We start from the raw sequence: 24,596 nt of genomic DNA on the forward strand, positions 1-24,596 counted from the left end.
TCCATGCAAAGTATGAGGGCAAGCATCCTCCTTTTGGCGCACATGGTAAAAAACAAAACAAAACGATGTCAATTAAAAAACGAACAGACAAAACCAACGCACAAGTGCTTCATCCCAGTGCTCCCGAGCGCCCCACCAACGCTTTTCTGCCCACAAAAAACACTATGTCTGTATTTAACAAATGACTATAAATTAATATATGCTTCGGGAAAACTAGTAAATGGAAAATGTACACAAAAGCCTGCATATCCAAATGTGATAAATTCTAGGTGCGAGACAGACATACAAATAATAAAAAAAAATGTCTGAAACATCACATGGTGGCAGTTTAATAAATGTTCTTGGGAGATCTGTCTGAGCAAATAAAACATGAGCTTGCAGATTTGTCTGGTTCAGGAGCCATACAGGACCTAAATTTATTAGAAAATCATCACTGCTTTATCCACTTAACATTACTCCGCTGCTGAATGTGAGGTTAGGGATAAATGACAGGCTAATGAGCCATAACAGGAGTAAATGGAGGTTACAAAAAAAATGAGATGAGAAAATAAAGAGGGGTCACCATGCTGCATTTACATACACACAGTTAGACTTTGAAAACTCCATTAAATCAGACTGCACCTCCTGTCACATGGGACCCTTCCAGCAACAGGCTGCTGACCCATTTTTCCTCCTCGCCCACAGTTTGTGACAAATTTGATCAGGTGTGCTTCATAATGTCTCCGTGTGTCGGCAGCTGAGAGAAATGATCGCCCTTTACATATAAATGGGGAGGAATGATTGATGAGCCTTGTACTCTCACTAATGAGTGTGTGACGGTGACTGCAAGCCCAATGTTACACATATACAGCGAGAGTCATATTTGATGCACACACGTAAAACATGTTTTGACCATGTCAGCTTAACTCATTTGGTTCCATTACAGGTTTTTAAAATCGGTAGGCAACTCAGGCAGCACAACAGTGTGGACCAAACTCTGGATCACAGTGATTTGACATGAAAAAGAAATGATAAATAGATAAAAGATACTTTTACAAAGACAATAGTGATACTGCTCATGCTTGCTGTTGTTGATCTTTATGTTCATTATACAGTATAATGAGTGGCAAAGTGTTGCTGTTTGGTAGACAGCAGCAGATGTTGTCAGCGTTCTGGTACAAGAGTTGAAATGTGTATCAAGTGTTTTAGTTTCTCAGCGCATCTTGAATGTGACATGTGGATGTCTGGACTTCTGTGCTGAGCTGTCAGTGAAGAAAGCTGTGTAGAGAGTTTTTTTAAAAGTAAACTCAGTACTGTATAGAGAAACGTGTAATACCAACTATTTTGAGAATTACAAGAATTATATGAGAATCATAAGTCAAAGTCAACTTTATGTCAATTCTGCCTTATGTACAGGACACACAGGATCGAAATGTCGTTGGTGTGAAAAAAAAAAGATACAAAAAAGCTAAGCTAAGTTATGTTACATTTGGGACATAAATCAATTATGTTAAAATAACAGTTCATTCACTTTTGGTTTCACACAGGACATGCCCATCCATCCCGTCCTCCTCCCAATACACTTTGTCCCTCTTCATACGACTTCACCTGACTTCCTTCTTTGCTGCTGTGATAATTACTCCAGTCACTAGAGGGCACCGCCTAACAAGAAACTTGAGGGGGCACTATGTAGTTTTGGAGAAGAAATTCAAACTCAGAATTTTGATATTTACAATATTTATTAAGTAATAATTCAAACCCAAAAATATTTTCTTTTTCTTTAAGCTGTTCTCAGAGGACAGTAATGTCCCGAGAACACTGTCTGAAGTTAGAAAGATGACAGGGTCCGCCACATATAAACAAAGTAAAACAATAGGAAATTGTGTTGTCCTTTAAGGTCAGTTTGTTTATAAAACAAACAGAGTTTGTTTATTTAGTGTGTTTAGTCAGTCAGTCAATGAAGAGCTTTCTCTTCTGATTAAAATGTCTTCTTTCTTTCTTAAAAATATGTCGTAATAAGCTGCTTGCACAATCAATCTACATGGTCATTTTTCTGATGAGGACCGTCTGTTCCCGCAAATTGTCGTACTGTATTCAGGTATCAATCATCATAACATCAAGATCTGTGGCACAAGTGTTCCCACATAAACATGTGTTTGTACGAGTGTGTGCAGACAACACAGCTTACACCGTGTGTGTGTGTGTGTGTGTGTGTGTGTGTGTGTGTGTGTGTGTGTGTGGTATGCATGAATATCTCGCATTAGAATATTGTAGTGTAAGTGGGCAATTTTGTTTGTGCATATAATTGAGAGTATTTGAGTGTGTGTGTGTGTGTGTGTGTGTGTGTGTGTGTGTGTGTGTGTGTGTGTGTGTGTGTGTGTGTGCGTGTCCCTGTTCTCCAGTGAAGGACAGAGTCGTGATGAGAGGAGAATGACCGTGGCTGGTGTCACATATTCAATAAAATAGTCATCTACGCTCATAAAAAACAAGGACGCTACATCTCCCATGGACAACAATGAAATACTGCTCTGCACGGTGGCAGCAGCAGCAGCGGCAGCACACTTCCTCCCACCCAGCAACTATTCCCTATTATCACCACTGATGTTGGCAAACTAAACATCAATACAGTATGACCTTTGATTGTCTCGAGGTAAAACAACCAGTCATACGATTACATATTTACTGTGTCTGTGGGTGACTCAGCAAATTCCTGACAAAAACCAATGTGCTTCATCAAAATGATCATTTTATATAAAATCATATAAAAATCCCATTTTGGCACGAAGCAGACCTGCTCATTGGTTTGTCTGCAACAGTCCAACACACCCAGAGACGTCAGTGTGATAGCTACACACATTATAAACAGTGTTAAGGTTGACAAATTTATATTGTCTCACAGTAAATCGACACCATTCTTTCATCCATTAGCCTCCTTTATGTGAGCTGTGTCTGATTTCTGCATTTTTTATTCTTGTAAATTAACATGTGTCTTTAAAGTTGCACTAATTGTTATCTGTACAATCACAATAAATCAAATGACTAACGTGAAGAGGGGCAGTACAAGTGACAAAGGTTTACAGGGGAACCTACAGGGAGTCATTTTCTGGTCAGTCTTACCTCGTTCATCAATCCTGTTTCCAGCTGTCCTCCAGCTGCCCAGCACCAAATGAGATGGACAGTTAGCAACTAGCTGTGAAACATGGTGGAGCAAGTTAAAGTATTGTAGGTGACAAATATTTTAAACACATCTTTGTGTACTTGAGTTTGAATGTGCCATCGCTCTTTCTTACTCATCGTACCGTTTCCATGTTTGTGTGCGTGTCCAGCTGTCCCTGCTGTCCGAGCTCGGCTTCGGAGGTGTTCTGCTTTACATCGACCCATGTGACGCCCCACCTGGCCGCCACATCTCGCATCAAGCCTTCAGAGTCACTCTGAACCCAGGAGGAAACCCTGCCGTTGGTGAGTGTGTGCTTTTTGTGTAAAATCCACAATCCATTCAAGATTGGGAACACAGGTTAAAAATATCAGTTTGCGTTTGATTTACAATCTGTATTCTAAAACAGGGTAATAAGCATTGTTAAATTATAATCAAAAACAACTGTATTTTAGTTTTATTTCACACTACTTACACCTGTTACAAAGATGTGAATAATACAACGGAGGGAACATGGGGCATTCTTGTTTTAGTAAACCACAGCAAAGGGGCATTAAGATTTGTAACACTGCTCTAACTCTAAAAGTGTTTTTCAACCTCTAATAAAACATAATTTTATAGTTATTAGTAATTGAAGCAGATCTGAGGTCAGATCTCTTTGGAATCTGGTCAATGCCTGAAACGTACTCACATTTCCTACCTCGCTCTCAGGCAGAGGACGTTTTATATCTCTCTGTATCTCTGTGACTCTTTTCTACTGTATTTAAATCACCCTCCCAAGATGGATGACCTCTCCGACACTCAGTCTTGTCCCCACTTCCTGTTTTTCTGCCCGGTCTGTCCATTAGGGACGTGTCATTACCGCTGAAGTATCTTTAGTCCTTGTAAGAGTCCCAGTACCACAGTGGCAAGACCCAGTAGAGCCCCAGCAGATGTCTGGACTGCTGTGTGAGCATGTGTAAGAGTGTGTGTGTGTGTGTGTGTGTGTGTGTGTGTGTGTGTGTGTGTGTGTGTGTGTGTGTGTGTGTGTGTGGTGGGGGGTGTTTAAGTGGAAGAGAGAAAGAGAGACAGATGCTGGCTGTCTGGTCTCACACCAATCGCAGTGCTCTCAGGTCCCTGGTGCTAATACAGCTCAGAGGAACAGAAGATGTGAAAGGACACCTCATTACTCATATCAACCATACTGTATTCAACTGCCAGATACTGTTTCAGTTTTTATAATTATTATTGAAAAATATTAAATTAATAAGACTAAATGTCTTGCAGCATGTTCTCCTCATTAAGCCTTTAAACTGGTATCAATCGGCAATTTCCAAGTTTTTCATTAAAGATTAAAGAGTCTCACAGGTTTTCTACCCAGGGGGTGTTCACATGCTCCAGCAGCACATGATGCAGAACTATGACTGTTAAAATTTAAAAAAAAGAATAGAGATATTACATTGAAGTTATAATCCTCAAGACTTCCATGAAATTAACCCACGTTTTTTTCTGCAATAGCCATTCAGTGTATTTACATTCTCTAATTACCTCTCAGTATATTATACTGTAAATTGATCCACCATTCCCTCCTAGTGTTTACATGTTGTAATACTGTAATACTGCATTGATGCTGCAAAGGTAGTTTTAGCAGCATGGCTACCGCTAGCAGCCTGGCTGCTGTCCGAAGCAAAAAACGACTGTAAGAAGCCCAATTTGACCTAGAAACCCCAAACTTAGAGCTACAAAAAAGGCAGATTTATTGAGTTGTCATGTTTTGTTACTTACTTATCTAGTAGAGAGAATGCCGGTTTTAAACCGTCTCAAGTCTCTCAAGTCTCAAGGTGGTAAGAGGAAACTCCTATCAATGCTCTCCATTGAATCAATGCTATCCTTTCGGTCTTGCTTTACTTCGGTTTCTATCACTCTCCCTCTTCGCCTTCTTTGCCTCCTCCCTCAGTTGGTTTTCTTTTTTTTTTGCTATGTAGAGTTTCCAATGTTGGAGCGCCCTGATAGCTCAGTTGGTGGAGGGCGCAACCCACATACAGAGGCCTTGTCCTCGCTGCAGCACCCCAGGGTTCAAGTCCAACCTGCAGCCCCCTGCTGCATGTCATCCCCCACCTCCCATCATCTCTAAGTTGTCCTGTCGCAAATAAAGCCATAAATGACCAAAAAAAAACCTTTTTCCAATGTTACTCCATTGTTACCTTGAGATTGTGACCGGGGAAATCAATACCTCTTCTTGCTTTTGTTGTGGAAAGTCAGACGTGCTCCCTTTGTGAACTTCTTTTTTGGTCCACTGGGGGTACAGGAAACCAATCAGCCTTTTATGGTTATTATTCGCTTTCTTTACATCATCACAAACCAAAGATACTAAAGATTTAACCAATTTGCATACAGATCAAGTTCTATGTATTCAATTCAAAAAACATTGACATGACATTTTGCTTCCATTTCTATTCCTTGGATATATAGTAAAAGTTATTGCAGCGACTCTGATCTGCTGCCTCCAGCTCTCCGATGCCAGCTTGAGCATCACAGCTGGTAAATCTACTGTATGTGCTGTCACTTGCTACAAATACAGATTATTTGGTGGAAAAAAGCTGTTTGTAAATCTGTTCCTTTATTACAAATTATCCTGTCCAGCATCCCAAATGTATGCCTTCATACACTGCCAGTAAACAAATGAATCTTTTCGTGTGTGTGTGTCAATGCAGCTGGCACAATTTTGATATGCTGCCTGTGACTTTTCATCCATTCAATTGAATAATACATGTGTTGTTCCAGAATCCTAAGTAGTTATTTGTTCATTTGTTTCCGCCTAATCTAATTAGATTGCTGATAATGCAGCCATTTAAAAAGTCGGTATTTTATAAAGCTCTGAGCATCAGAAAATGGCTTTCCAGTGTTTTTTAGGCTTTTTTTCTTGGCGATGGAGCAATATTTAATGTCATTTTAGTTTGTTTCTTTCTTTGTTTCCAGCAAGATCATTCTTTTGAGTCATTTCACATCTCCCGGGTTTCACATTTCTTTCTACAAGCGTGGAGTAGTTGCAGATTTTTTCCCTCGTGTCAGAACGTAATGCCCATGAGAGATCGGACCAACGCTGCCACATCTGTCATCCGGCTCAGTAAGAATCAGATCTCTTGTTGTTGAGACCCTTTGAATCCTGGAAGAGTTACAGTAAAGTGTGCCGATTACTTCTATTGCTGTTGTTTTCTTTATGTCACACAATGTGAATATTTATGCAGTGCACTGTATAAGTCAATGCTAACAGTTATTACAACAATTGGCCGCGCATTGTTGATGTGACTGAATTGCAAGAGAAGGCTTCTTTGTGGGAAAAGGATGAACATGTAGTAAAAGTGTTTGTCACTAAGAAGGCAACTGTCATCATTTTTCCAGTGCAAAGATAAAGATATCCCTCTTCAACGTGTTGTTTTGAGTGAATTGCACACTTACATTGGTGTGACTGAATAAATGTTGTAAAACTCTAGATCCAGCACATTATTTCACAGTCGACACACTAGTTAATATCTCTTTATTCTTTATTCTCGACTGTTTTTTTAATGAGCTTCCCACCCATACACAGTACATGTGAAGTTTTCACATTATCTGTCACCTTCGACATGTAAATGATTTAAATGTGAAATTATAGTAATATGTCCAAGACCACATGTGCCTGTATCATGTGGGTCAGTCCGTACCATCCCACCCAGGCTCTCCCAGTTCATGTCATCGATTTTTATTGAAAATGTATGGGATGTTGCAAAATCCTATATCTGTATTATGATAACTTTTTTGAGTTATGATTTCTTTAAGTTTGGTATTTAGAGCTGAATTTCATCATTTACTGTTTGTATGTGTTTTCTATGTGTCACCAATTTATTTTTCATTTGATTGTGTTTGAGAAACAACAAACAACAAACAAACATGAGAAACAATGATTGAATTGAAGGCATATTACAAATTATCCTATAATTTGTAATATGCCTTCAATTCAATCATTGTTTCACAATGTTTACAGTTATCAAATTAATGATCTTTTTTGTATTTCTTCTTTTTTTTTTTTACCTGGATGAAGAATCCATTTCACTAGCTTTCACTTTGTTGTAGCCCAATTGTAATACTGTGGAGTGTTAATATAGTTATTTAACATCTCAAGTTATGTGGTCCTACATAAAATCTGATTGCTACAGATCTTGCTAAATACAGCTTTGTAGCTGAAAACCCCACTTTTACAATTTCAAAATTTTTCAAAAACCAAAGATTCTTAGTTCTGTTCAATAGGATTCATTGTTTTTTTATTTGAATTCAGTAGAATTTCTGCAACAAAGATTTAAGAAAATCCGTAGGGTTTCTCGGATGTTCAGGAAGAATTTCAACCCAAACCAGTAAAAAATAATAGTTGAATTTTTTTGTATGCAGGATGAGAAAATGTCACACCGCTCTTTATCTAATTGTAGTCGGCCTTAAAATCTGCATAACAGCCCAGCTGATTACCCCGAACAGTCCGCTGCCTTTCTTCAACTTAATCTTTGAAAAATGATCCCTCACCGGGTCAAGATGGAATTTGGATCCATTAGTGCAACAAAGTAAGCAAAGTAAGCCCTGTTCTACAAAGGGATTTTCTATTTTATTACAGCAATGTGACATATAATATGGTCGTATGATATACTAGAAAATTAGATGTTTTTCAATGTGACGGTGGTGCAGTGTTGTTTAGTGCTGTAGCGTCAGTTTAAGTGAGCATCAATGCTTCTCATGGTGACATGAAAGTAACAGTAAGTACTAATAATCCCTCGCAATTTGCTGAAATGTAGGTAATTACTCTGCAATTCAGGTGCACTTACGTCACTAGAACTCAGAGTATTTCCTGTTGTTGTGTGTGGCTGCCGAAAAGCAGTTGCGCCGCACCTGTTTTGCTAAGTTTGAAATGCTTCTAGCTTTCAGGCTGTTAAAGCTTTAAAACACACTCAGTTCTCTGTGGTGTCAACAGATCCTCCCGTTTTCAAATGGAAAAATAAGACACAAGAAACTGTCACGAGTGCTCCCCGGTGGAAATGCTGCCGGTGGAAGAGCTGTTTAGAGTAAATGTAATTCCACTGTTTGCCAGGGCTCTGCATAATGTTCCCTAGACTTTCCCCACCTCTCAGTTTATTGTTTGGACTTTGTTGTCTTCCTCTCTCCACCCTCTCCTCCTCCTTCCTTAGCTTGTTAATTTGACTGTTCCTTGTACCGCTGCATTGTTTTCATACGCCGCCTGCTGACAGCCACAGCAAATCAAAGCCTTTGGCATCTCATGCATACTTCTGTCACAGTTCTGTCATGTAGTATGTTGTGTGCGGCGCATGTGTGCACGTGAGTGTGTAAGTGTGCATTATCTATGCGCATAGGCATTCGAGAAGAATGAATTGTGTTTTTGCATGCATAAACAACTCGGTAAGATAGAGGACGTGTCTGCAAGCCTGCTGGTTTTTGGTTATGAGTTTATTTTCATGTGTGTGTTTTCCGTGTTTTTCTGACGTGCCTGTGAACGTCACGTGTAGCGCTGCATTAATGAAAAGAGGAAAAATATATAACAGTTGCTCCTGCAGAGCCGACAGTGTTTGGTTAGATATCATCGGCAGGTGTTCGCTGTCAGCTTTACTCCACGTAGCTCCGGCGTTCATCTAGTCTGATGTGCGCCATGCTGCTGTAGCATTCATTTATTCTTGGAGGAGACGCCACAGCTTGGATATTCTAGCTTGTCCTATAGCTGTCTCCACACTTGGTATAAAGCTGAACCGGTGCCAACAGAAAAAGTCTATGATACTTAAAGATACGAACAGTGACTGAGAAAACAGTCGCTGTAACTTTGTTTGATTTTGTGTATTAAAGCTCAATTAGGAGTTTGATTTGGAGGAAGCAGATGAATATCTTAATTTACGGCGCGCAGACTTTTAAAAATGATATTCCACTCTTTTTTTGGCGTTTTTCCACTGGCACCTTTGGCCGTGCCGAGTCAAATAATGTTGCGCTGATTTGCATTTCCTTTAACCAGTGTTACCACACTGAGCCGAGCTACGCCGAGCTGCACCCTGGATGGACCCTCTCCGGAGTTGGACCAAGTGCTCTAATAACTCCCGCTCCACTGTGCACACTCACACCTTGACCCACTACACAAGATAAGCACTTAAAGACAAACCTTCAGCAGGTAGTCCAGTTGTAATAGAAATGCAAATCCCTGTCTCATCGGGCTTATGTGCCGAGGCAGAAGGAGTAGAACCAGGCCGGAAGATGAAATGGAGAAACCCTTTGGCCAGTTGTGACCAGGGAGACTTAAATGTGATTTTATTGGAATATTTTTGGGTCATGAAGAAGTAGAATAATTCATTTAACACAATAACCACGAGACATGAAGCGAATATTTAGATTAATCACGTTACCTACTTTGCGACCCCTAAGTGTGGAATCACTGCTTTATGTCATTGTTTAAACTACGACCACCATCTCACCCTCACCTTAATCAGGTGAGTTTCAGGCAACTTGACTCAACTGAAAGAGAAAAAGAAATTGTGCTTTAGATGCCACAAAAAGGTAAGCAAACAAATTCACAGACTTTGATTTAATTTAATGAAAGATATTTTTCCATTACATTTTCAAAATAACAATCTGGGTGGCAAAATGGACTTCTACATTTTTATATAGGTGTACTGTACTGAAAGCACTGTACAACACATCCATACACTGATGGCAGAGGCTGCCATGCAAGGTGCCAGCCTGCTCATCAGGAGTAATACAGCACTTTCTAACTTGAGCCTGCCACCATATTTCTATGCTCAGCCATTCATACACCCACTCACACAACAATGGAAACGCCATCGGGGGCACTGTGGGGTTCAGTATCTTGCCCAAGGACACATATACAACCTCCCCGTATTGCAAATTAGTAATATAAATATACAGAATGTTTAGATGCAAGGATTGAATTCAACACATACAGGCAGTTTTGGTAATAACTAATATTTCCACATCAAGAAGCTGTTCCAGAGCTCTGGCGTTGAATAATGACCAGAACATTTTTTTTTGCAGAATATTACGATGTCACAGTGCATTTAACCTCTGACCTTTTGAATAGCAGATATCATAATTTTGTAATTTTTTATTCCATTAGACATTTGTATGTAATTATCTTATCAATCAATCACAGCTGTCACCTGCGCGGAGGCAGTATAAATGAGTTGAAAGATATCACAGCAGCAGTATTTCTTAAATTCTTCTTAAAACTTTAGAGGTAAACTGTATCCAACATTGTCACACACTGTGCCGCGCTCAATGATGTTGCATTGTGTTTCAGTAAAAGTTCAGCTAGGCTCAGTGCTCTATGACCCTGTGTTGTTCACTGTGGTTTCACTGAAATGATTGAATGCTACTATCAGTCTGAATGCAGCTCTAATCAGATTTGTTCTGTAATAATATAATGAATTGAGACTACTCAGATGTGGATAATGTTAGGTAATCCCTTTGGTTGCAGCATCATTAGTAGTTCAGATGCTAATTTTGGACGTGTTTCTGTCCATCATAACAACGGGGGAAATCTGCCTGAGAGAGATGCCATGTTCCAGACTCATGAGAGCAGAACACAAGAGGGAAATAGACGCTGTGTTCTCGATTTGTGGTAAAAGAGAAAAATAATTGTTTCTGGCACCTCTTTCTTATCAGACACCTTGTTTCTTGCCAAGCTGTTGCCCCCGGTTGTGAGGCAGTTTCCTCTGTTCCTTTGAATGTAGCTGCCATGTGTGAGGTTTGTCTTTCACTGATTTCTTTCCATTTCACCTCGCTGTGTTTTACAAGTGAAAGCTTGCCGGTCATCAGCATGTGATTGCTCTCCGTACTCGGTGTCTTTGATGTTATGCACCACCAGGTTGTGTGTACGGCTGTGTTGCATAATTGTGTTAACCTTTAACATGCGGCACCTCTTTCTCTGCGCTCCTCTGATGTAGCCAAACAGAGAATGTTCAAACCCATTTCCCCCCATGTTAATTTTTGAACTGGTTGGCCTTTCATTGGGGTCCCTTGGGTTATTTAGAAAACCTCTGCTGGATTGAAATATAGCCAATAAATGGAACATGCACTTATTACCATATTGATTTAAATACAAGGTTGCTACAAGACATCTATTTTGTCTTCTGTATATGGACAATCATAGCCACGGTAATGTGAATAATGGATCGGAGCAACGGTTGGTCCTCTGCTGGATGTCAGAATGTGTGATTAGAGTATCTGTGCTATTCTTGTTCTATTGTGCTGATCTATTCTTGTGCTTTTCAAGTGAAGGAAGAACAAAATGGATGTTTCTATTGTCAAAACCAACCATGTTTCCTCGACTTACTTTATGCTAGAGAACATTTTCACAAAAAAATGTTTTGGTGGAAATGTTCTGGCTGTGTGGATTATTTTCAGTGACACTTCTTTTCCAATCAGGAAAGTTTTAATGTTTAAAAACTGGTCAGGGTGGATTTGTGGTGTAAGAACTTTAGGCACTGGGAACCAGGGTTTGTGTTCTGCGTACTAAATCACTTACTTTAAGGTAAGGGATTACATCCAATGGGAACTTTTTTCTACCGCCAATGCCAGTGTTATCTCGCTAATGCTATCGATGACATGTTTTCGAAAAGACTGTGATCATAGCAAGTAAACAATTGTTAAGGTATGTTAAGGTTAAGGGGGGAATCATTAATTGTTTGAATGCCCAGTGGCCCAACACTAACACTGTAGTCCTGTCTGGTCTCGTCAAGGAAAAAACAAAAAACAATTCATCATAGTTTTCATTGTCAAAGATCTGTTTTTAGCTCATCGTCTTGTTTTAGCCATTAAAAAAAAAAAGGTTTTAAAGAGGTAAGGATAAACATTTAGCGAACATTGTTTTCGTTATTGAAATAAGCACTGGTTGCAACCAACTGAACACCCCTCCTCTCAACCTTCCCTATGGTGGCTGCTTAAAAACTTGAAAAACACAAAAGACTCACTCTAGAGACAGTGTATCCATCTTTGGCTACTGTGGAAACATGGCTGTGCAAGATGGTGGTCTGGCTCCCTCTGTAGATATAAGAGGCTCATTCTAAGGTCAATTATTGAGTATTAAGGTGATTATACACGAATGAAAACATTGTTATGAATATAATAGTTCATTTCTTTCAATAGATTCTTCTAGATCCTCCACAGTGGACCTTTAATTGCAGTTCTGTGACAGGATTCCACCATCCCAACCTCTAGCCATCACCACTTCCTGCATTGGCAGTGAACGTTGCCATTTGTTAAACTGTCCAACATGGATGTAGGCAGCGTTTTAGTTATGTATTAAAGAGAAAGAAAAAAAAACATGTCACCATTGAGTTCTTCAATATTTAACCAGAAACATGATCTTTCACTAACCCTGACAAAGTGCTTCGAGCTGCTTAAATACAACCATAAAACATTGATCATCGCTTTAGTTGGCACAAGCAGATACTGTAGAGAGAAAAAACAACTGACTGTCTGACTCTTTTGCAGCAACGTTCAGTATCAACATTTTGACGTAAATTGTCAGGTGTAGTATCAACCAGTATCAACTTAATTTGGATATTTATGTTTCAAAAACAAGTTGTGTTTGCATCATCAATGGTGGAAATGTGTCATTGCAGGCTGCTCAAACATTGTCAGAGCTGTCGCTGATAGCACAACTCAACTTTGACATTCCTGCTCTCCTCTTTCATCTCTGTAACAGTGTTTGTTCAGGTGGTAATACCCATGCAGGAACAGTCTCAAAGTGACAGGGATGGCAGTTAGCATCCCATAAAGTCAAAACTTCACAACAGATTGTTTCTATTTGAAGACAATTTAGTCAGGGTAACAAATGGAGTCGGCCCACGCAGTTCTCAGCCTGCTCAAAAAATAAGGGTAGTGAAACTAACACACTACGCCCGACCTCTCATCTTGTTTCAAGGTGAAAAACTTTTAGTGAGCTCTCATCAGGAATTAGCTCACACAGTTTTCAGGAGAAAGTACTTTCTCTGTTCATTCTGCTGAGAGTTGGACTTTGTTGGATTCATTACAGTTAATTGGCTGTTTAGTGGGACACTACTGAACAGTTTGAGTGTGGGAGCTGCAGCTGTAGCATTAGCATCAGCGCGGGGCTGAATTATGCATGGAGGTTAAAGCTTTTGAAAGCTTCTCCTTATGATTTATTAATATCTGCTTGCAGATAGGAATGGATTAGGTCTGCGAGAGGGATACCGAACGATGACACATTCACAATGGTCACGGCGGAGCTATGTTACAAAACCGGATGGAAATCAAAGCCGAAATGATGATATTATTCCACCGACTTCCAGCATTTGTGAAACAGTTGAGCGCTTACGGAATTTAAAGTTTCATACATTGTGTATGAGAGAGGCTCAATAACTGTAGGAGGACGAATGTCTCACCGTGAAACACCTAACAGGCTAACCGCTTTATGGTCAGGCACGGTTTGATCTCAGTCTTTATTGATTGGCCTGCTAGCTAAAGAGCAGCATGGTTCAAAACAAGACAAGCATGTAGTAGAATTCAAACCAACATTTAGTTTCCGTGTTAGAAAGATGCAGCATGTTTTCTTTTTTCTTTTTGTGCATCTTTGTGTTGTAACTACTCGCTAAAATCAAAGGCTGCACCTCTGCAGTGTCACTTCACACAGGTCACTTTCATTACAGTATCCAACTATGTTAGGTTAAGTTATAAACAAATGCAAACAAGGACAAAAATAATGATCTCATGTTGTGATAACTGGATCTTAGAAATTTGCATGCATACAATGATTATTAGAAAACTTAAATGTGGCATTTACAATGGGGAAAGTAAATATGTGTTTAACATCTATCTGAATAGCATTTATTGGTAGAAGAAGACTAACCTGGTAATTATTAATACTACTATCAGAGTTTGAAATCCTCTGATCCTACATATTTGGGCTTTGAAGGGGCAATTTGTAAGATATGGCCTGAATTTTGGTTGAAAACATTCAACAAACTAACACTTCAACAGTGTGAAGAAACAACAATGTTGATGTTATGTTAACGACATCTATCTATGCAGAGATGTCTACTGAAGTTAGCATGCTAACTAGCTACCCCAAGCCCGTCCTGTCTCATAATACCACTTTGCGCTGCAGGAGGCGATAGGCTGGTAGCCCCCATAGTTTCAACTGGTAGATGTATGCTAGCTGTGAGTGTAATGAATTAACAAAATAAACTCACAAAATGTCAAGAAATGAAATATCCTCACTAATTTCATTACTAAATAGAAAAAATGCAACCGTACACCTTCTGAATCAAGTTTATCTCTTTAACTAATCTAAGAGGAGATGTGAAAATATTCCAGCTCGACACACCGCTGCCCCTGCCTGCCATGTCTTGTCATTCTAGAAGTAATAGTCCTTGTCAGAGCCACTGTATCTCCTCTGTAATGTATCTCCTCTGTACTGCATCGCCTGTAGTTTAAGTTCTACCTCGAAATACCAGAGAATATACGAGTAACTGCACAGAACATTGTGCAGAAATATTGTACTGTTGATGATAAGGTGAGTGTTATGACTGTTCCACGACATTGCCCACACACCTACATCTGTTTTAGCTTTATATGAACTTTGATTTTTAATAATGATATCTCGCTAAATGATGTTGATTGGACACCATCCTGATGAATGTTCCTGCATCCATCAGAATAACGCGTGGGCGTCTCGAAGCTCGCAAGAGTATTTATACCCTCCCTTTTATTAGAGGACCCTCCACAGCTACGATTGTGACTCCCTGCAGAGTCGCACTCTGTCGTGCAGTGGGAAGGTGTAGAGATCGAATTGGAATAAGGTGCACACCTCCAGTTTTTAACATTACTTTCTGTAGTCACCAAGCCAAAGCCAAGAAAAAATAACCTTGATGATGTCATCAGTAGGTACATAGACGGGCAAATTAAAAGTTTTTCCACCGAGTGCATGGACTAAACTTGTATTAACTGTGTATATAACAGCCTGCAGAGTAAGAGGGGAGGTGTTTTTAAGGTCTTTCTAGCAGCGTATCCTCTGGAGCTCGAATGGAAGAGCGAGCTTCTGATACTGAGGCGCCTGAGCTATAAATGTAGACTTTAATCTGTGTTTTTAATCATGCTGGAAGTACACATCGTGTACAGCCCTCAGCTCACTGAGCCACCAGGATCCCCCTCACATCCTCAGACTTTATGGTATAATCCTCTCGTACTGTCACAACAGCTAAATCTGCCACCTGTGTCATACAGGATCCTATTATCTTCCCTTTACAATCTAAACACCACTGGAGCTGCCTGACACCGTGTGAGAAAGACAGACAGGTACATCCTGTTTGAAATTCCTGTCACACTGGCTTTGCTGAACTTTGCCTTACAGCCTATTTCATGGCTGATCCATCATGCATGTCAAGTGTGTCTGTTTAACCCACTAAAGGACACAGTTGGCCTTCATTATACTACTTCCTGTCTCCCAAAATGCTTTGCTCTCCAGTCTTTTCTGTGATTCTGGTGTGTGTGTGGGTGGAGGTGTGGGTGGTTGGAGGATGTTGGATGTGCAGCAGAGCTTCAAATTGGCTCTCCTTGCCTCATGTCGAGAGTGGCGGGTTTCTGCGAGGTAATAGACATGCAAATAACACGGGGTGTGTGCGAATATTTCCAGGCGGCGTCGCGTCTCGGCACTCGGTCAATAACATTATGGAAATGTGCCGTGGATTCTTTGGGTCTCACTGTTTGAGTTGGATAACAAGGCAGTCCAATGAGCCTGTTAGCACGGCGACAGTGACAGAATGAGGTGTTTGTATTGTCACACACTGTATCACAGCGTACAGCAGGAGGGAGAGGCGGAGTGAGAACGATGTATTGTCGACACATAAAGAAAGGCAGCGGGAAAGATGGAAAGCACAAGTGATCAAAGTTTTACACTCCTCTTCCCTGTTTACTCCATTTACCAAACCAAACGTGTGCAAACACATTTTCCCTTTCATTTTCTGTTCCCACTTCTTTTTTTTTTTACCTGTCATATTTTCAGTTTGTCAAGCTTAATTGCTTATCAAAACCGACATCATACTGCGGTCTGAATCCACTTCATGCTTGAATAATTGAGTTCTCCAAACTACAGTTTAGTTCTGCAGCATCCCGGGCTCACTTGAAGGGGCCACTGTAAACAGTGTTTACAGAGCCCAGCCTCGGTCCCGTTCATATTCAGCTTTTAACAGGGTGACAAATTGAGATGTGGCTTATGTGGAGCGTGTTTGCTTAATTGCATTGACATAATTATTGCCGTTCTCAAGACAATTTCACCGCCCGAAGAAGGTTTTTTTTTTGTGTGCCGTTTCGATGTGCATGTGTGAAAGAATAGAGTCCAGTGGGAAATTTGAACATCTGTGTCTGACTGCCACACTATGCCCTGGAGAGAGCTGAAAATAGATGGTTTGCAAGGAATCTGCTTCAGCAGGTTGAATATCAAAGGGAAAAAAAATGATATAACATATGGTTAACCTGGCAATTACTTATGCTTTTGTATAGTTGCAGCTTGCACTCATTACACTTGAATAAAAGTGTTCTCCGTAATTATGTCGTCCTTCACGGGAGAACGCATTTAGAAAAATAAAAAAAGGAAAAACAAACAGAGGCCGCCTTTAGGACACCGTTGGCTGTACTCAAACTCAGCCGGTCGCAGTTTGGTGAAGTGTTGCATGTATATTTTTATTTCTCTAAGAGGAGACAGTAGCAGAGGGATTGACACAAGCCGTTGCTAAACATGGGTTGTTTCTGAAAGTTGTGATTGTATGAAACATTAGAACAATAGTAGCATTGTTTTATCACAATTAATCTCTAAGCCTCCTCATATTATTGGACCTCCAGTGCCAATTCAAATAAAACAGTGGTAACACACACATTGGCATTGTTTAGTGATTTATGCAATCAACAAAAATAGCTCAAATATCCATTCATGGGTTCACATTCACAGTTTGATCCATAGTTTTAATTCTCTTGCCTTTGTACCATATGTACCTCCTGTACAGCCTCACAATAGAGCAGTGGTTATAACATTTTAAACAGGTTTATAAATTTAAATCTGCACAATCACCACCAGTTATGCTTTTTGTCATAACATATTCATTTCCATTGTTTTACTTAAACTACTTTAACTGTATATTGGGTGATGTGAGGTCATAAATAATTATAGAAGCAATGATAAATTAAGTGAGACTGAGATATTAAAGACAGTGAGGTAAAAACTTGATGTCACAGGAGGTTGAGTTGTAATAAACATGTTTGATAGTCCGGCTCCACATCGATTGGTCTAAAAAAAAAAAAAAGTCCGGGCTCTTCATGCCTGCTTAAAGAAGAGCTATGGGACAGAATGAGACAAGCTGAGAAGTCATGAATACATGAACAATGGCTGGGACTCGGTATTTTATATTCTCTGAATTGCTCTCCCCAGCCATTGTTCTACTTTTTCTGTTCAGCGGCCTATAACAAGTCTGTTTTTCCTTCATGGGGTTTAGTCTTCTCTCCCCACAAAGTAAGCTTAGATTGAATGGCAATAAGCAGTGAGGCAGAATTAGTAACCAAACCCTCTATCTTCGCTGCAGTTGCCTCTTCTGGCCAATTAAGCCGTATTCCATTTCCCGCTTCTCTCTCTGCCTCTATCCTTTCTGGCCCTTGCTCCCTGCAGCTCATTTGGGATGAGAAAGACACTTAAGTCTGGCCAAATGCAAAAGTGTTTCACCCAACGAGGATTTGTTGTGACCACGACCGTGCAGCCTTGCCCCCCAGCACACAAATTAGTTCCTATTTGAATGTGCAATAGGGATGGAGAGGATTACTGAATGGGAAGGCAGCTGCCAAAGACATTTTCTTTCTATCTGTTCTCCTCTCCTCTCTTATGATTTTCTCCCATATCCCTGCATGTGCATGTTGATCCGTCTCCAGTGTGGTTAGTATGATTCTTGCAGCGCAGTCGCCAGAATGAAGCATTTTACGTTCCTCAAAACCACAGAGGCGTTCAAATTTTTAAATGCCATATGTACAGAACCATATTGTCATTGTTATGCTATGTACTGTATATGAGCTGAATGTTATGTTAGGGAGTCGGGGATGGCGTTGGTGTGACAGTCAACCTCTGCCAACCCAGATAGTAAAATTGTAGCGGACACATTCCTCCGGCCCACGTATTGGATGGAGTGATGACACTGGGGCGGTCCACTCTTGTTTGCCAGATCTGAGAGAACAAGCAGGCCAGCATAGCATGGCCAGATGTCAGCCAAGAGCAAGTGTATGAACTAGAACTGGCCAGACCAAGTCTGCCAAGACCGCCGAAGTGCCATCATTCCACGTGGTGTGTGGGCCTGATGAACTTATCTGGTGTGGTCCAGATATGAGCCACAACAATTTGCTGTAATGGAAGTCAGAGACCACTGTTTCCACATTTGTGGGCGTCTGGATATTCTTACTGAGATGTTGGGACATTTTCCAGCCGTGTTAGTGGTAAGAATACCAGGCAACAGAACCAGGGAGGCCATGATGTTTTCCTGGACCTATCTAGATAATAAGCACAACGTTGTCACAACATAAAATTGGAAATTTGAACATTGAGAAACGTAAAGTTTAAACATATCAGGAACTACGGATAAATTGCCAACATTTATTCTGGTGATTGGGTCGGATTCTTGGCTTTAAAGAGAGCCAAATGTTTCAACAAAGGTATGTCTTTGATCAAAATGATGACGAAATGATGGTGAAAATATATGGTCTACTGTTTTTCAGTGAAGATCAAATGATCTGTAAAGCTACCAATGGGGCCACTTTGTGACATTTAAAATAGCTCATGCTGCAGACATTCCCTTGTTAGCTCTTTTCACTGCCATCCCCGTGCACGCTGACCGAGTTTGATCCTCACCTAAACCCCTTCTTTATAATACTTCCTGTGCTCTCAGGGTTGACAAGTACTGCAAAACTGTTCAAGGAAAACCAGAGCAAGGCCTTTTTATTTACACTCTTTACAGTTAAAACAAAGTTTATAAGATACAGCTGGGGGGGAAACAAATACAGTCTAATGCAACTCCTGCAGTCCTGAGGTATGCAGCTGCAGGTTGTCTGTCAGTCTCATGCGAGTGAACCTTTAATGACCCTGAAATGGAATATGTAGAGAAAGAGTCCTAAAAATCTCCGGAGGAGGATCTCACAGGCCAGTCCAGGACAATGTGGCTCACATATCCCTTCAGCAGGGCAGCAGGGATGGTCAGGCAGTTAAATGCACGCTCGTAGGGTTTGATCCTTTCCAGCCACACACACACACACACACACACACACTGAAGCATCCTTGGGTAGGACACTTAACCTCACACCCCAACCAGAGGGAGCAAAGAGTCTCTCTCTCTTGGGGTTGAACAAAGTCTGTCAAATCAAACAGTGTGTGTTTATCCCTCTCTGACTCATTTCCCCTGTCTGTCAGTGTCATTACGTCTTTTTATCTCTCTCGACCCCTCTCTCTCCCTCCCTCTCTCCATAAGCAGCTTTAAAAGCACCACTCTGAGTTGAAGCCACTAGCAGAGCATGTCTTCCCCTCCAGCTTACACACCAACTGCAGTGGGTCAGACTCTTTAACTGTGAGCCTGTCTATACAGCGAGATAGTCCATACAGTAACCACTTGTCTTTCCTGCAGGGATTAAAGCCCCACTCCATAAGTGCAATGCAGTGGTGCCCCCTTGTGAAACAGCATTCAACCACTGCTTTTTTTTGTTTATCCTTTCATTCAATACAGTATAATGAAAGTATTAATTCTCTGTGTTTGGGGAATTTCCGAAGGACTATATTTAGTTTGGGGGCTGAAAGAGCATCACTAGTTTTACAGTGTAACGTACCTTTAATGAAGGTTATCTTATCTTCATCCTTTTGTCTGTGTTAGTAGTCGTTTTTTGTTTTAAGATGTCCCATACAATAAAGATAAATTGAATATTTATGGTACTCAATGCATCGAAATGACAGTAAACTAGTCATAGATCTGCTTTTTTTGCTTTGAATTATTGTAAAGGAGTAAATGTTAATTGCACCATGTCATGGCTATAGGGTACTGACACAATCACCATTTAGATTGGTTCCTGATAAACTTTGCTTTCACCATGCTATTTTGGGACTGAAATCTCCTGGGAAGGTGAAGGCTGACTGTTGAGCCTGACACCGTCTCTATCTGCTCTCATGTCTCTTTAATAGACTAAATCAATGAATAAACTTGTGTTTTGTGCCGTGCTGTTGGTAGTTGCTGCTCTAGAAAACAGAAACGATCCGTTTTGTCTTTGCAACAGCAGCCCCTCGGAAAAAAACACTTCAAACATTAAACAAAAAAGAAACAGCAACTTCTCGTTTTCAAGCAGATTTTTGTGTTTGGTTTACTGAAAACATTCAAATATATCATGAAATACAACGTGTCAGACTTGGTCAGGGATAGAAAGACTGGACTTATTTATTTTGTTCTCCTGTGTTTTGACATTTCTCCAATCTTGATCAAGATGCCAAGTCAGACCAAAGAAATATTGTAAACTACTAATATCCCCCCAAAAAACTGCAATATAAAAGACAACACCATAAAGCAGATTCCATTGATATATACGAGAGCATGATGGATGAGATTAGATGGATTTTCTCATGATCTGTAGCACCGATTCATAATGGATGGTTCTAACAGATGCTTTTTTACGCTCTGCTGGATGTTACCCATCGAACTAACCCGACCCTGACACACTTTGCATACCTAAAGTTCATACATACTGTATGTTTACTCAGAATGTGATGTACTGTACATCACAGAAACAACAGACAGCAGTTACAAGACCAGCAGCAATTTGTTTCTAAAGCATATTTAAAATGCAAAAACAAGGTTTTTAGCTTTTAAATCAGCATCCCAGCATATGTTCCTCCATATTATCATGGAAATTGGCTAAAGGCTAATTCTGCTTTAACCTGGCTCCTCTCTGGAGGTTGCACACTGTACGCCACGGCTTGCTATTTTCACACACTGTCAAGTGGAAGTAATTGTGAGTGGCACGACCTGTGTATGCACATGTATGGGTATATGTACTGCGTGCCTATGTGCACAGTTGTGTGTAACTCTAGTGTGTGTGTTTGCTTTCTCTCCATTTCCTGTAATTCTGGGCCATAGCCTCGATATTAACATCTCTGTAGTCTGAATGGTGCACGCTGTTGGCATCTGATGACTTCTGACTGGCTTCATACCTCGTTATCTTCTCTGGTAAATGGAAAGGAGACCTCTGGCATGTTGCCTCTGTTTCACTCTTTGTGTTATATAAATTTAGATATGTGCTTTCATAGTAGGCTGAAATATTTTTCCTGCTTTCGGAAAATGTCTTTTTTAGCCGTCTTTATTTAAGATAAAACAAGATGCAGTGCAGTTTCATACTTAAGTGTTGCTATTAAACACACTGGCCATTCAGAGGGACAAAATTGCTTGTCTCATAATGGATGGATTGGTGAGGAGGGGAGTGCAAATGAATTGCTGGAGTGCAAATTAAGTGACTTTATTGCACATGCTAACAGGGAAAAAGGAAAATGTGCTCACCGATAGTTTTCCCAGCTATCTCCATCAGTTTGTTTAATTTGCTTTTGCTTTGTTGTCACACAGACTCGGTGAATGATTCATGGTCAATGTAACAATTATAAATCATGATAAATAACCCATTGAACATTGGATCATAAATATGTAGGTTGTGCTGTTAAAGTGGTCTAAGAAGTTTAGAGGAGATAGATTTGAAGGGGGATGGATTTTGGATTGAGAGCTTTAGTTTTAGTTTGAAGATCTTCATCAGAGTGGTGAGGCCCAGTCATACCAGCATTAAAGAAACAATCGTACCATTTCACAGTAACATGAGGTCATTTTAAAAGGAAAGGCTAAATAAATCTTTTGCATCAGTTTCATCTTTGGTGAGCTTCGTCAGATGGATCTCCTCCTCCTGAAAACTTTTCTTTTAAATTTTATAATTGCATGCGAGATAAAACACTGACACAACAAGGACACCTAGGACAAGTGAATACCGTGAGTGAAAGGGATGTCAAATAAGTTGAATGAATACACAGTTCAGGTTTACTCTCTGCATAGCCTCCATGTTTTTGTGATTAGACTCGGAGACAGTTGCTATACAGTGGAGCAGCATAGTGCACCCCAGCAGGGCTCTAAGGTCCTGTTTGGGACTGTGGAGGCTGGGGTGAGGTAGGTGCATTTGAAAGAAATATGCCACAGAGTGAATAAGTAAAGGTTTATGAAAGAGATGGGCATTACACTGATCAGAAAGCAAAGTGACATTGAACAAAACAGTAACTGGTACTCCGGTGAGTCATAACTTTATTTTACAACAGAGATTTAAACACTTGATGCCAACGGTGCCAACTGTTTCAGGCAATGTTAGTGGGTTTTTGTGACTCAGATGTTTGGTTTGGCACTGTGCACAGACCTGTGGTGGGTTTCCTTTTTTTTTTTAGAAAACCATGACCTTATCGAGATGTTTCTCATTATCTATGCTTAGCGTAATATCCATGACAGATTAAGTACAAACACGTATTGCTGCATCTTCTTGCTTATAATCTGTGGGGCAATCACTTCGGCCCACAAAAACTGGGTAAAGGTTGGAACAGTAAAACATGGTCCTAATCCATGTGTCCTGTTTCCCCCAGTTACATCTTCACCAGTAGCAGGACATTGAAATCACTAATCACTGTGTCACCAAGAGATCACAGGTCAAAATTGCTGAGAACTACCCTGTGTATACCTGGCCTTAGCATCCATCTTTGTCGATCCAATCACATCCGGACAGCAGTTCATGCATTAACATGCATCTCAAGTGACCATCTGTGATCTCACTTCACCGCTCTATGCAAATAAACACTTATATCATTGGGACAAACCAATGATATATTTATTAAAATAAAGACAGAACTTACTATAACTACTATAACTTACTATAACTATAACATTCACAGAATAGTTCAGTATTAATCGTAGACAGCGTTTCACAAAGTTTTATAATGTTCCAACTCAACAACTCACAAAATTGAGAAATATTTTTAACGAGTCTGGGGACTTTTTACAGGCGAAAAAGAAGTAGCATTAACTTTTTACAAGGAAAAAAAAAACCTAATATGTTGCATTTAATAATGAATTTACAAAAAGGCACACACGATTAAAAATTGGCTCTAACTGTTTTGCAAAGTTCTCTTAAATTGCGTGATTTATTTTAAAGGAGTCTGGGAATATTGTGGCTACTAGTTCACTGGTGAAATCTGCTGCTCATCTTGGCAGGTAAGAGAGCCAAAAGCCACACGCATTATAGTGAAGCAAATGGAAATCAGACAGCGTGTAATCCATTTAACCTGTTATTGTGGCTGCTTCTTCTTCTTCTTCTTCTTCTTCTTCTTCTTCTTCTTCTTCTTCTTGAGCAACGGACGTCAGCTGAGTAGGCAGCCATTCAGTGTGGCCCAGGCCACATGTTGGCATCCTGTCACCATAACAACCGACATGACAAAAGATATGAGGTCAGATGTGTCTTAGACCCACACAACGATTGGTTCGAGTGATCAGATCAGAAAGCGTCCAGGTGGTAGTTCACACTTGTATTTAAAGCTGCCTACTTGTGTTCGGGTTTAAACAGGCTTCCTGATTTTCTTTGAATCACAAGTGTTGGTGAACATTGCTCTAATCTGTGCCATATGAATAGAAATCCCATTAAGTAGTTGTTAATCATTCCATTTAAACATCACATGCGATTTTGCCTGCTGTCTGGCTCATGAGCCAAACACCAGGCTAGCACTGAACTCTCTTTAGTGTCTAGGGTTAGCATGGAGAGAGTTAGACTACACAGGGGGTAAGGTGGTGCCAGTGATAGAAGTGTCAGTGTGGTTCGGAGACTTCAGTGTTCTTCATCCCAACATGTCTGTGGTCATGTCTCTCTTTATACCACCTCCCTCTTGTCCCCGTTCACTCCTCATCTTTCTCTGTTTTTGGCAGACATTGACAGTAAGTACACCAGGGTGTTAAGAGTGTCATTAAGCTTTCATTAAAACGCCATCATCATTAGAAAAGGATTAGTTATTCCCTGGATCCACCACTTCAGCAGCTCAGGAATATCAAAACACAATCAAAGTATATTAAAACAACAATGTTGCTGGTCCACTGAGAAGCGCTAGTTGGCTCCCACTGGCTTATTTTCTTCTCTGAGTGAACGGTGGTCTGTGTTGGCAGAAGGTAAGCCTGGAACTGTCAACACCATGCCAAAAACATGTTGGCAATGAGCTTATTAGCATGTAAAAAAAATCTGAGTAAACTGCATAGACACATCTTTTACATATTTTAACAAGGCTTCTGAGGATTCACCTTTGGAAACTCTTTTTCAGGTTTACTTCCTGTAGATTATGAAGAGTTACTGTCTGCCAGAA

General features: G+C 40.3%; 1 protein-coding gene across 1 annotated transcript in view; it reads left to right on the forward strand.

The window, feature by feature from the left end:
* LOC141004351 (inactive N-acetylated-alpha-linked acidic dipeptidase-like protein 2) overlaps positions 1-24,596 on the forward strand; it is a 438,618-nt gene that overhangs the window by 236,388 nt on the left and 177,634 nt on the right. Inside the window, exon 9 of the mRNA XM_073475786.1 lies at positions 3,306-3,438. Within this exon, the coding sequence (XP_073331887.1) occupies positions 3,306-3,438 (133 nt within the window). The remainder of the gene's footprint in view (positions 1-3,305; positions 3,439-24,596) is intronic.

This window comes from Pagrus major, chromosome 11 (assembly GCF_040436345.1).
Source record: "Pagrus major chromosome 11, Pma_NU_1.0".
Lineage (NCBI taxonomy): Eukaryota > Metazoa > Chordata > Actinopteri > Spariformes > Sparidae > Pagrus > Pagrus major.